Source organism: Gopherus evgoodei, chromosome 3 (assembly GCF_007399415.2).
Source record: "Gopherus evgoodei ecotype Sinaloan lineage chromosome 3, rGopEvg1_v1.p, whole genome shotgun sequence".
Taxonomy (NCBI): Eukaryota; Metazoa; Chordata; order Testudines; family Testudinidae; genus Gopherus; species Gopherus evgoodei.
The window spans coordinates 118,602,083-118,616,387 of record NC_044324.1 but is presented as its reverse complement, the minus strand read 5'-3'; the positions used below and the strand labels follow the sequence as shown (position 1 = coordinate 118,616,387).

General features: G+C 37.2%; 1 protein-coding gene across 5 annotated transcripts in view; it reads right to left on the bottom strand.

Annotated features, from left to right (window-relative positions):
- Nucleotides 1–14,305, bottom strand: part of ADGRG6 (adhesion G protein-coupled receptor G6) — a 175,485-nt gene that overhangs the window by 69,622 nt on the left and 91,558 nt on the right. For all 5 annotated transcript variants that reach the window (XR_003999617.1, XM_030556456.1, XM_030556457.1 and 2 more), the window contains 3 exons: nucleotides 9,861–9,946; nucleotides 6,792–6,844; nucleotides 6,642–6,698 (listed from right to left, as the gene is read on the bottom strand). Coding sequence is in view for 4 of the 5 variants with exons in the window: in XM_030556456.1 (XP_030412316.1) it covers nucleotides 6,642–6,698; nucleotides 6,792–6,844; nucleotides 9,861–9,946 (196 nt within the window). In the remaining variant the exon portion in view is untranslated. The remainder of the gene's footprint in view (nucleotides 1–6,641; nucleotides 6,699–6,791; nucleotides 6,845–9,860; nucleotides 9,947–14,305) is intronic.

Below are 14,305 nucleotides of genomic sequence, written 5' to 3'. Positions count from 1 at the left end.
GATCCTAACACCCATTGAAATTCATTGGGACTTAGGCTCATAAGTTACAAGGCACTTTTGGAAATTTGACTTAAGTCTGCTATTTCAGCTTCTCTCTACACATCTTACTTTGTTATGCAGTTTTTGAAGATGTTTGTAAATTAGTAGCAAGTTTAAACATACACTGGGATACATGCAATACAATCTGCAGCACAGATGGGTGCATGACTTGGAAGGAATAATTTGAACTACTTGTTGCTAAATTCTAAATTAATTGCAACTATTCAAGAAAAAAGAGCTAGCAATGATTGTAAACTACTCAATGAAAACATCTGGTCAATGAGCAGTGGTGGTCCACACAGCAGGCAAAATGTTCAAATGTATAAGGAACGGAATTAATACTGAAAATCTGATAATCTCATCACATAAATCAATGGGAGGGCCCTCTCCTGGAATAATTTTAATTCTGGTCACCCTACCTATAAAAAGATATAGCAGAATAGAAGGAGTTTGTAGATGACCAACAAAAATTATTTGAGATATGGAGAGACTTCTAAATAAGGTAATATTGATAAGACTGGGAATGTTTAGGTTAGAGAGCAGACAAATAAGAGGATACATGATAGACATATACACAGTAATCTGTGGTATAGAGAAGGTAAGTCAGGAACTTCTAGTTACCCTCTCATAATACAAGAAGAAGTGGATATTTTAGAAGGGACATAAATCCTCATGTTTCAGGATATAAATTAACCACAAACAGACATGGATTAGGAGGAAACTTCCTCTATGGATAAATTATTCCATAATTTTCCCTCTCAGGGTTTCTTACACCTTCCTCCAAAGAATCTGGCACTAGCTTTTTTCAGTGACAGGTACTGGACTAGATGGCCCACTGCTCTGATCCAATATGACAATGCCTATGTGTCTTTGTTTGGGTTACATGCCTCCTCATAGAATTGGGATGGCAAGACAAATAGTTGATCATACCGAATTCGCTTCAGAATGTAGCATTTGCTTTGCATTGGTGTTCAGTCTTATATAGGTGCTTACTATTAACATAATACTGTATGTCATGATCCAGTGTAAAACCTACAATCTACTACAAATTAAAAGGGGAGTGCTGCAGTAAAGGGAAAAAAAGTGTTAAAAACCATGTTGTGGCAACAGTGACCAAAGGCTGATGCCATCTTATATGAAATGGATTTGTTACATTATCATTAAATTGGCGACATCACAAAATAACCAAGTACAACTAACGCTCTCATAACTTCAGGCCCCACCCAACTCCCACTGAAGTCAATGGAAAGGTTAAATGGAAGACAATGGGTGCTGGATGAAGGCTCCTTATTGGCAGTTGCATCAGAGAGGCCAAGGATTAAATGAGCACGCAGATTGAATAACTCATTTGCTCATAGAGGCCTTCCCTACAGGTCATGGCTAAAATATACTAGTGGGGCTTTGTGGAGAACCTTGTATCTTTTCCATGGGTACAAGAGGACTTCAGTCTCCAGGACTCAGAATTTGGTATCTTTTACAAGCAAAATATTCACACAGAAATAAAACACTTTTAAAAAGCAAATGTGTGTGCACAGAGTTGGATTTTCAACAGTGCTCAGCATTCTGCTCCCATTGAATTCAGTGATATCACTTCCACTGGCTTCAAAGGAAGCAGAGTTGGGCCAATGCTGAGTGATTTTGCAGTAGAGTTTAGCAGGATTTTTTTAAAATAAGAGCAGACATTACAATTGTGTTACTTTACATGAACTCTGATATTTATACTTCATAATGTATTTGAAAGCAATTATGAACAATGGGAGTGTCGGGCACTATGCCAGCTTCCTTCATAAACTCTTATGTGCCTACTTTATATTTTGTCACACACTTAAATGACTAAAGATAATTTACTAAAAACAATAAAAACAAGAACAGGAGGCCCTGAACTGCTAACTCTTGGCTGAAGCCATAACACTTTCTAAACAGTAGTCTATCTAGTCTCAAGAATTCATTAAACATTCCATTAAACATCACAACACCTAGAATTCATCAGAAGCCTGATTCTCTTCTTACTGAAATTAATAGCAGACTCCTACTGACTTTAATGGGCAGAATCAGACCTGGTAGAACTTCTTTTCTTTCTTGCTCAGCTCTTTCTTTCCATGTCTAAGGGAAGATTTCTACGAAGATTTAGCAACTGATCTTTTAAACATGTTAACAGTGACTGAAGTTTTTATTTGTACGAATTGTTAAACAAAGTTAGAACTGCTATTGCTCGTAGTAGAAGTGATTAAGTACAGAGTATGGGCCAAAATTTTGACAGTCAAGTAGTGGAGGTTGGAGCAAGCACAATCTTATTTTGCAGGTAAGTGGAGACAAGCTCATACATGAAATCAAGGCTCAAGGTTTGCAAAATTGCTTGGAAAAAAGCATAAGGAAAAGTGGGGGTGCTGAATAGCTCTGTGGAAGCCATTTCTCTTACCCAAATGACCCAACCTTGATCATATGGCTACACCTAGGATCTGTAGGATCTTTCTGGGAAAAGCAGCAGAAGCAGCAGAAGAAATGTGTGGTGTCAAAAAGGGCAAGGAATCAATGGAAGAAACAAAAAACATGCAAATTTTATCTGCAGAAAGAACACAAATTTACTTTATCGTTAAAGATTTGTGCAAAATGGCAGGGAGAAAAGACCACTATGCTCACAAACCATTGTGCTTATACCCCATCTGGAGTGTTCTTTCAACTCTATTTTGAACCAGCACCTTCTGAGATAGAGACACTGCTACTAAGAAGAGAAAATTAAACACACACAAAACTACAGCACTGTTGTGATAAAATTCTGTCTCTTACTTTAGTTAATAATCTACCAATGCATGATATTGTCACATTGCTGCCATCCACAGATCTTTACACATGTTCAAAGTGCTGATAATAATATTCACTTTTGGACTTGACATTGCATCAGACTCTCATCATCACATTGAATTATCACATCATAAGCACAGTGTACTTTGGATTGTTTCAGTTCAAAGAGCTCAGCAATGCAAGAGTAACAAGCCCCTTCCATGTTTATATTTTGTTTTTCTCTTCTCCAGAATGTAATTGTTTATAACTTTTATTGAAAATATCTATTTTTAACATGCCCCCAAATGACAGCTTCTCCACTCCCATTTTCCCTCTGTGTAATTCTGTATCTATGGGTTCTGCATCCATCACTTCAGGAGGTCTGATAAAGAACTGTACTATGCTGATGCTGTTTTAAAAGTTATGACTGCAATATAGCAAATGAGGGTGGAAACAGATAAGAGTAAAACAGTAGAAAATGACTAGAGAGGAAGCAGTGTGGAAGTAGCTCAAACTATTGAATGAAATAGTTATATGCACGATGAGGGCAGAGAGAGAGAGTGAGGTGAGAGCATTAAAAAATTATTGTATGTATGCAAAAAAAGAGGATAGATACTAAGACAGTTAAATTAAAGAAGGAAGACCATGACTCTGAGCAAAAGTCAGAGAAAAGTAGGTGAGAGATGATGCTGAGTGAGTTAAAAAGATGAAGACAAATAGGATTACATCTACAGAAGATAAGGTCTAAGGCCACGCTGCTTATGGGCTAGGACTGAAGTTTTAAATTTGGAGCCAACCTGGGTTTAGAGAAAACCTGAGGGAAAGTTGAATGAAAATATTTGAAAGCAAAGGGAAATTTATTAGATAGATGACATACTGGGCTTCCTGAAACTAAGAGATCAGCATTATTTATGACTGTCCATAGAATGGAAAACAAGAAAATGTAATCTTTGATAATTTATTTACAAAATCCTTATGAATACACATTGAGAGCAAGACTCATCCATAAAAAAAGAAAGTTTAAGATCTTCTACCAGGTCATCCTAAAAGGAAGAAATAAACATTACCACCATTTTGGATAAAGATTTATAAGTGTCACCAGCTAACTTTTCATAAGTATAAATGATACCCTAAATGCTATTTGGTTTCTTTAGAATCTTGTTCAAGAAAAACTTGAAACTGAAAAATTTTAACAAACATTTTAAAGTCAACAGTCTGGAGGAAGTAGCAAGGGAGGTGGTTTTTTGGGTCTTCATCTGAGATTCAATTGATTTCCTCTTTGTCAGTACTACGAATACCTGTGTACTAATATATGTGAGCTGCAAGGATTTGAAAGACTGGTCTTCAGAGACAGGAACAGTGGAGACTACTGGGAAGATAATTCCCCTGCTTTTGCAATGACAAGACAGTGTATTGTGAGAAATGCATACACACTTGTTGCTGGCACTGGAAGAATACAGGCTTTCCCAGTGGATTCCACTCTATATGGCATTATGAGATGAAAATACATGTCACTAATATAAAAACACTAGAAAGATACAGCATGTGATTTTAATTTCTACTCAAAACACCCATTGAGCTAAATTCCACCCAGGTAATCTCAATTATTTCAGTCAGTTTCTTCAGATGTAATCAAGGGCCTTATAAGTATTTTATTTTTTGCGTGGTATGGGCTATACAACAACCAAGAGTATATGAAACAGACTCTTGTTATATGTGACACGATTAATATTTGAAATAAATACTTCATAATAAAGAGATAATGCTTTCTATTCTATTTGGGCCTGACCCAAAGTCTACTGAAGACACTGCATTTATTTGGTCTTCAGATCAGACCTTTAATTCTGAAAAATTGTACAATATTGAGTTAGACATAATCCCCATCACCTCTGAAATGCAATGTGATGAGTGAAGTATCAAGAAAAGGGAGTGTTCATATACAGTGCCCGTAAATTCACATTGTTAGATGTTAGGAGGGTTCATAACAGCTAAATTAATTGCATAGCAGCTAGGCTAACTCCTTACAACATGACAGTGAACACAATGGGATGAGAAGGATGTTGAAGGAGCAATATAAACTCCAAGAACTAAAAGAAAAAAGAAAAGGACAAAAATCTTACAATCAGAATTGCACATGCCTATTTCTAAAAAAGAGATTTAGAGGATGGTTTTACTCCCCAGCCAATACTTTTAGATATCACAAGGTACTTTAGCGTAAAGTTGAGGGTTATTTTTAAATTAATAGTTTAACTGAGCACTTTATTTTGGATTTCCTGGATTTTGCCTCCAGTTCCTGAAGGCTGCCTGTCTGGGGACAGTCATCTGATAAAGTCATGTACAGAGCTGAACAGGTATCTCAGGGCTCAATCCCTATATGGTGTCGAGCTGTCTTGGCCTGATCCAGCCAAGCACTCTAAGGGCATGCTTAATTTTAAGTATGTGAATAGTCCTGTTGAAGTAAAGCTCACATGCTTAAAATTAAGTAAGGCTGAAATGGTTTGTTGGATTGGGCCCAGAATTCTTAGCACCTTGTCAGACAGAGCACTTACACAGACTTCCAGCACTGTAAGTAGAAAGACATATTTCTTCCTCTTCCCCTTCTTTTCTTAGGGACCAGGATATAGAGAGCAGGGAGAAAAAAAGTCCTAGGGCTCATAGTAGGAGGATGGGAGACTGAAACCTTCTTGAGTCTCCTGTTACTGTACTAGAGGAGCAGGGCTGCTGACAAGCTGGGCAGCCACTTCTCTTGTAAGAGATGCAAAGACACTGGAAGGAAAACCTTTTCATCCTCTCTGCATCCCTTGATTCCTTCCCTCAGTGGTGACAACATCCATCTCTCACAGGCTGTTGTCAGGTCACTAAGAGTAAGGAAGAGTGTACAAGAACTGAGAGCATCAGAAACTAGCTCCTGATAATGATCCCTGAATGGGCTACCATGGGATAAAAGGCTCTATCCTATCACAACAATTCTCATGTACATCTTAATGACAAAGCAGTTACCTACATTGCCAGGAGATGCATTCCATACTCAGTCTCACTTTACCCCATGGCAGCCAGCGTGTTTTGGCCACCTGCCCTTGATTCAGTCAGAAGACCAGCATCCTTCTCATTTGCCTCCTATAGCATGGACTTTTCAAAGAGCCCCATGGAAGTTAGCCCCATCCAACTGTCACAGGCTTTCAATGGTAGTTGGACATCTAACTTTCTTAGGCTATCTTTGCAAATCCCAACCCCAGTGCCTAATCAGCAGCCCACTGAAATCAGGAAGTGAGGGCATGTGGTAAGTAATGTGATTTGCATCAACTTGGCATTCAGTTCCAGCATGATTTTCTACCACCTGGGTCTTGATCCATTGCCCATTGAAATCAACTGAAAGACTCCTACTGACTTCAACAAGCTTTGGATCAGGCCCTTAGAGACGAGGCAGAGGAGAACAAATACCTCTTTCCAGAGATAGCGGTTAGATACGAGTGATGGGCGCTACAGAAAACCGTAAGATAGATAGTGCTGGGACAGAAGAATGGATATTGCTTCCATGTATGTTAGATGGGTCTGCAACATTTTGTGACAGAAAAAATTAATTTTTGAAAAATGATCAGCCATGTTTTAAGGAGCTCATTGAACAACCTGATTTAAATCAAAGGTAGTTTAAATTACAGTACACATCATACCAACGTGAGGCTTGTGTGCAGATCCAGGATAGTAGGTGGCCATAAATGACAACTTCCAAATGGAAGGGTGTAACCCATAGCATGCAATTTGTCGCACCCAATTTTGATAGTACATGTTGCCTCTATCACTAAAAAGTCCCAGAACATTACCTTTGATCAGCGCTTCTTTTCTCCCTTGGCAGTTCATTCACAGTGGTTGGCTGAATACTTAAAAAGCAAGAAGCATAAATATCAATTAGTGTGTTGTAACTCCACTAAGGACTTAAATCAGGTATTTTCCCAGTCATCACCAACATTTACCTGATATTGACCACATACACGGTATAATTCCAGTTCTGGAAGGTCTGATTTAGCTGAAAAATACAGAGAGAATAAATACAAGGATAGTGTGGTAAAGAAAGGTCCCTGCATTATCTAGCAGATTTTATAAGCTCACCTTCTCCCACCAAAAACAAGACCTTTATTAGGCAAAATGAAGAGACTAACATTTCCCCATTGTGAGATTATGGCCTTAATAGGTGTGTATATTTACCGGTGCGGAGTGGAGGGTTTCAGTGGGGAAGGGACCCTTAATAAAGGCAATAGACAACTGTAAGAGGTCCTGAGACCCCCCCCCCCCATGCCACTGTTTCTTTAAAGTTTGTGGTTGGAAAGATTTCTGGGCACTGAATGATATGGAAAATATGCTGTACATTTTCATCAAAAGTCTACATTCTGCTGCTGAACCTCTTTGTTTCAATCTTTTACTTTAAATAGGCATGAGGTGCCCAATCCTGTCCCACTGAGGACCATGGGAGCATTACCATTGACTTCAGTGGGTGCAGAGTCTAGCCCTAAGTACATAAAGAGGTGATATACTAGTTTCTATTCCCTCTTTCCTCCCCTCAAAAAGTTCATACCACGTGGCGGGGTAGAGACCTATGAAGCGGAGTGGTTACAGAGGATGTTCATGGTTTGGCTTAAGATGGGGGATGGAATGGATTGAGCTGCCTCACACCACCGCTCTCTGAATGACATTGGAGGGTTTTGTAAATTTGGGGAGGATTATCAAATTGTAACTTGTGGGGGTGAAAGTTCAGTGGATAGAGAGGGTTTGTTCATTTGTTTATTTCTGCAGACTGTGGTCTTGAGAGGAAATTGAGAGTTGAGAGCGTACCTGTACCGGGGAGAAAGACTTTGTGGCCTGCCCTGAGGTGCTCAACTGCATCCTTTCAATGACTACTTTACAGTGGCCAGGAGAGTGGAACAAGGTATTTTTTTGGCCATGTTCAAGAATTAAAACCCAGATGTCCATACTGAGTGACTTCAACACCATAGCAGTGAATAATTTCATCAGATTGCCATGGATCTTTGCAGTAGGGTGATTGGCACACTGAGACTAGACTCTTTGTAACCTCATTGTGGGAGTAACATACAAGATGGACACACTGTATTTAATCCATTTTAGGGTATGAGATCTCTCATCATTCAAACGGAATGCAAACAGCCCAATCAATCAATTACTCCATTGATCTCCCCCTAAGGGTCCTACACTGTACGAAATACCTAGCTGGAGCCAACTGTGCTCTCTCTATGGACCAGCTTTTCACTGACTGCTTTAAGAGCACTGTGGGGATGTTCTCTAAGATATTTAGATGCAGCAGGTCAATAAGAATATAGTGCATAATTGTCACTTTTCAGCACCAACATCCACCAAACGTCATCATTAAATCTATCTCTGTCATTTCATAGAGTATAATTTATTTTAATTATGAATGTACAGATTCAGGGTCTCTTGCTACAGAAATATATATACTGCTGATTTGTGTCAATAAATCTATCATCAGGAAACTATTTTTCTTCTGGAAAAAATAAAAGTAAAAAAATAGAAAGGGTGCCCCTCCACATGTACATAGCAAAATGCCCACCTCAAACCACTAACAAAAAAGTAATGAGCCTCTGTTACATCTATCAACCATCACCTGATCTAATTTACAATGTGACACTTTATGGAAATTATTGACATCAAAATGCTCTAAAGCATATTCCAACTATTGTATATTCCCAAGGTGTTTTGCCCCAAAATTTGTTTTAGGTATAAAATTATGTGTAGGTAGCATGCAAATATCACTTCAGGTTGCTGTATTATCAAAACTTTTCACAGATATATAGTAATTTACCATTAAAAATTATTTAAATTTATATGAAAAATAAAAAGGCCTATCTAGGCATCCTACTACAAAATAAATGAACAAATAAAATAAACAAACAAATAATAACAAAAACAAACAGCTATCAGAACATAAAAATACATTCTCCCACATATCTAATCTGTCTGAAACAGCTCCCTAATATGAGGTAGAGAAGGTTAATGTACTAAATCAAATTCTAAAACACCACATAGACAAGAACAAGATCTTATTGTGCTGCCTAATCTTCTGCTTTTGTATATGTGTTGACCTCATTTTTAAGACAACCTCATACATGCAATGTACTTTAGCTTGAAAGCAGTTAATTACACATAAATAAATGTTACAGTCAAATGTCAACATTAGGAAAAAGTTATTTTGGTTCCCCTGGACTATGCCTCCTCCAGAAATATTATATTTGAAGTTGTTTGTATTCTAATAGTAGCCTACTGATAGAGTTCTTTCTGGTGTTGTCTTTCTTATTTTCTGATCTTTTCCTCATCACTTTGATGACTGTGTTTGCAGTCCATCCACTTATGCACATCAAGCTACATTTGGTGGCTTGACATTTCTGGATCCCTTGTATCAACATAAAACTAGCCTGGCACAGGGAGAGCATGCTACAATAAACAAGGCAGTTTCCGGTATTATGACAATCACAGCAAGCATACATGGCTTTGAGAATCTCTGCTCCAGACATATGCAAACTCTGGTCCATGGACCACTAGTAGTGTTGACCCCTCATTTTACTGCTGTAGAGTAGCATTTCAAAAATGTCTAAGTGACTTAAGAGCCTAAGCACTACTTTCAATTGTGACTTAGGCACTTAGGATCCTAAGTCCAGTTGACTTTGAATGAGACTTAGATGTATAAGAGCTACATTTTTAACAGGCATTGATTTCCGTTCCTAAATGCCTACATCACTTTTGAAAATGGGATTTAAATTCCCAAGCTCCTTAGGTAACATTTGAAAATTTTACCTATGGTGCCTAAGGGCCTAAAGAAGGAACATATTCCCACTGTTTTAACTACTGTACAAACAAATAACACAAAGACAGACCCTGCTCCGGAGAGTTTACAGACTAGACCAACTGGTTTCTTTGATGTTCCCCCTTTCCCACAACTCTTATCAATTTGATGTAATTTAAGGTACAGATTCACACATATACAACTCAGATAAATAGAAAGAAACTTAACTTACCCATTCGGCCACTACACTCTGTACTTTTGACTGTAAGATGGGCTTGTAATTGAAGACAGTAATGGAAATCCTGTAGAATTGCCCCCCTGTCCATTTAAAACAGCATTACAAATATCAGAAACATTGAACATCATTCATAATATATTGCCAAACTTTAGATAATATATGCCAAACTTTCTCTGTTTAAAACTTTAAGACCGTATTTTTGTAGCAAAAGATAACTTGGTGAATAGGGCCTGAACTCAGATTTTGGTATACCCAAAACTCTCTTTGCTATTACAGGAGTTTGAGTACACCCAGGAATGCAGGATTGGGCCTACTGTTCAACAAAATGGAATTTATATGTAAATATGACTCTGTATATGACTGAAATGTAATTGTCGGATTCTGAAAATGCCATAAATATAAAATAATTCTAAATACTGAGTTTTCAACAGTACATAATCTGGTGTAATCTAGAAAAACTTCGCAGATTTTACTGGAGTCTTCGGGATTTATAATGGTTTGAGAGTAAAATGTGAACCCATCAGTTTAAAAGCAACAAAATAACTGAGGACAAAATTTGAAGATAATAGGGTAAGACAGGTGTTTCTTGGACACAATACTGCATGAAGAATCTTTGTTCTCAAATCCCAGGTTAAGTCTGCACAGCTGGCAGTTAGAAAGACAAACCATATTTTAACTGTAACATGAACAAACTTAATCTGGAAACCTTTGAGATACAATAAATCTGGAACCTCATCCTGCCATTTTTTAAAGAGTCACATTTTAGATGACAGAGAAACTTTAGAACATGAATAAGACTATTTTAAAGTAATTAACGTTCGACAAATTCTCCCTAAGCTCATGAGGATGGTAAACAGCTCTTTTTTTCTGTTACAAAATTTCACACATACATCAATAAAAAATAAAGTAAGTTTTGTTCCAGGCCATTTTGTAACTCAAAAATTTGACTTTTCACAACATAAGAATTGTGCTTTAAAACACTGCTAAATTTTGCCAGCTTTCATGGGAAATGGCTCTCTCTGTGTGAAATTCATCTGGATGTGGAGGTAGCACAAGGACCTCCAAACCAATTAAGCTCCACACGTGGACTGTGGAGGACTCCACCAGCTGAGTAGCCATACAGGTTACCTACTCTTTATGAACTATGGAAAAGGTATCAGCACTGCCTCTGAATGCCGTATTAGCCATGGGCATGGTCCACAGATCTCCATTTATATCGATCCTATGACTTAAGTGGGTGCAGAGGGACTGTGGCAGCTCTTACAGTTCATTGGCTAGAGTAGCATCAGAGGAGAGGTCTTGCCGTGGTCCTGGCTTGGAGTAGAAGAGCTCAGACACTCTGGCTTTTCTGAACCCTTTGAGATTTCAGGTTCAAAAATCAAAGTCAAAACTTAAAAAATGCTGAAGATTTTGTTAAAATAGAAGATCATGTTACTGTTGAAAAAACAGAATCAGTTGAATAGATTCTGAATGAGACTTGAGATTTTCCAATTTCATTGTAAATATTTTGCATCGCCCTACTCATGAGCTTGCTTTTCTCTTTGTTAGGGTCACTCCTATTGCCACTAAGGTCAGTGTGAAAACTCCTTTTGAATTCAACAGTGCAGAATCAAGCCCTTAAAGGAAACTTGATTGCCAAGTAATGTTTTAACTGAACTCTCACAGCAAAAGGTCATAAACCTAAAGGACACTAATGTATGTTTTCCTAGTTAAAAATAAATAAATAAAGATAAAAATTCATTATTTGATTTACTCTGAAGATGGCATTTCCATTGTTATTTTTACTGTGATCTTTTCATGGAGAAAGTGGAATGTTTAATTCTGGACTCAGAAAGAGAAAATATACTGTACTGTAAAATACATGGTATATACTATATATAGTTAATGTATTTTATATGTATATACATATAAAATACACAGTGTATATACTGCATATAGATAATTAAATACATGTTATGTATTATTTATAGATAATGTATTTTATGTGTGTATATATACACACACTAATATATATACACACACACAGTGTCATAGTATATGTATAGTCTCTTATACAGTCATATCGTGTCATATATATGAGTGAAATCATCTTAGTGTCCAAAATAAAATACTTTTCTAACACAGCATCTATTAACTAGTGTTAAATAGTTTCACAGTCACCATCACATGATGACCCAAAGCGTGTTTCAGTCAGACTAGCAAAGAACTACTCTACATTTCTAATTACTCTCAGGAGACTACAGGACAGCTGGTAAATCCAAAGGTGCTTCCCCACTTAAAATTGCTTCCCCCCCTTAAAAATGTTACTTGGAGAAAATTATTTTTACAGGAAAATAATTGATGAAAAGTGGACTGAAGCAGTTTAACATTAAAAATAAATAAATAAAAATAATAAAATTGCAAAAATATAGAAGATGAGGAAAATTACCGGGATTGGATTCCCCCTCTCCGTCCATGTTACTCACATTTTTCAAAACTTTCATTGTTAAATTTGAGCTGGACCCTGGATTTGACTTTTTAAAATAATCAAAGCCACAAAAATGTAAATACTGTGATTGAAAAAAATCTAAAAATATTTAAAAATAAAAATAATGAACATCAGAAAAATAAATAAATAGTCAGCAATCAACTTATTGTCCCAGCAGTCTCCTTAGAGCTCTATTGGTTAGGGAATGGGAAGATAGCTATTAGAAACCACATGTTAATGGCACGTGCGAAGATTATTTTGGAACATGTTACAAATTCCCTCCTACTGTAATTAAATTGCTATTCTATAATCTACATGAAGCTACATGTAAGAATTAAACCCGGCTATTTCTACATCCAGTTCTACAAAGTGCATATCTAGCAGATGAGGTGATATTTTCTCTACATCTAGCTTAATGCCTTGACATACTGTAGTTGACCTCAGGTCCACACAGGCAGCTCAGTTCAGAGAAGGAGTTACATAAATAAGACAAAACTAATTTGGGGTAGCTGGTAAGTGGATTCAGTGGTCTGTAAGGGGTGAAGATTTGGCTTGTTCCAGCAGATGCACTGGCCAAGGGATTTTCATACGCTGAAATAGAAGACTGGTGGTACATTACTTGAGAAGCTGATCTTTGGGACTGCAGGACAGAATTATGAATAGTTGCTCCAGTTATTGTTACAGCATGGTTTAAAATACTCTCAGTGGCATGAATAAAAGTCCCACTGTATGGAGATGACAGAGATATTGCACTGGCCACTACTGAAATTGTTGTTGGTTCCAAAATAAGAGAGATATTTGTTATTTTTCCATAATTGATGTATGCCTCAAAAGAAAGAGGCATTGTCTGTAGTTGTGAATCAGTGGTATGAATATTACTGGAATTCAAAGAGAACATTCCTTTGTTAATAAACCCTTCAGTCTGTCTGCTAGAATAGTGGTATACCTCCCATTCCGATTCTCCTCCTGAAAGAAATGATTCAGTATTTGACATCAGTAAAGTAGTACTCCCTATATTTACATCATAGAGCACTCCCATTTGAAGAGAAGGAGTCAGATTGATTTCTGGATTTTCAACAGATTTTTGTTCTAGAACAGTTATGTGGCTTTTAATTGCTAGCTTTGTTAGTAAATTTAACTCTGCTACATTCCATAGCTGATCCAAGCTTGGTGAAATTTGGGCAAGATCATTTTGAAGACTTTGTGATAGTGAGGGTGTAGAAAATAACAATGATGTTGTGCAGATGTTAGGATGTGCACTGGCCTTGACTTTTTGTGCTAAATTAAGCATGTCTGTTTTTTCCAAAGACAGTGTCATTGTGAGGAAGTTAGAACGCAGTGAGCTATGTGTTCCTACAAAATCAGTGTCTACATCTGACTGAACTTTACTTTTTCCATTATCAAAAGCACTTGTTGGATTACTCTCTTGGACCATATACATGTTTTGTGATTGTGATGGTCCATTAGCTTTTGCATAGGTTACTGAACTGTCTGATGATCTGTCAGCTAAACAAGCAATATAGTTATTCTCTGTACATGAAGGCTGGGCTGCTGAGTAAGTGAAGAAAATTGAAGCAGATGTCTGCCTATGATGTTGGAAGGTCATGCCGATTTGATCAGCACTTGAAATTTGATCCCAAGTCTGTAGGCGTAAACTAGCAACACTTTCAAATTCGTCTGTGAAAGTTGCATGTGAAATATCAAAGGTACTCATCTGTAACTGCATGGAAGGCTGATATGAAGACATTTCCAGGGAAGGGAAATAAGAATTTGTAGACACAATTATGTTAGGAGAAATGGTCATTTTTGACTGTGATATTTTCCTTTTTGTATTTTCTGAAATTCCTAGTGAAGAGATCAGAACAATTGAACTAAAGCTTTCCATATCCAAAGATGACATATAGCCAGAAAAGTTAATTTCTTCTGTTCCATAACCTGATGTATTGATGATGGTAGTGTGCATAAGGATATT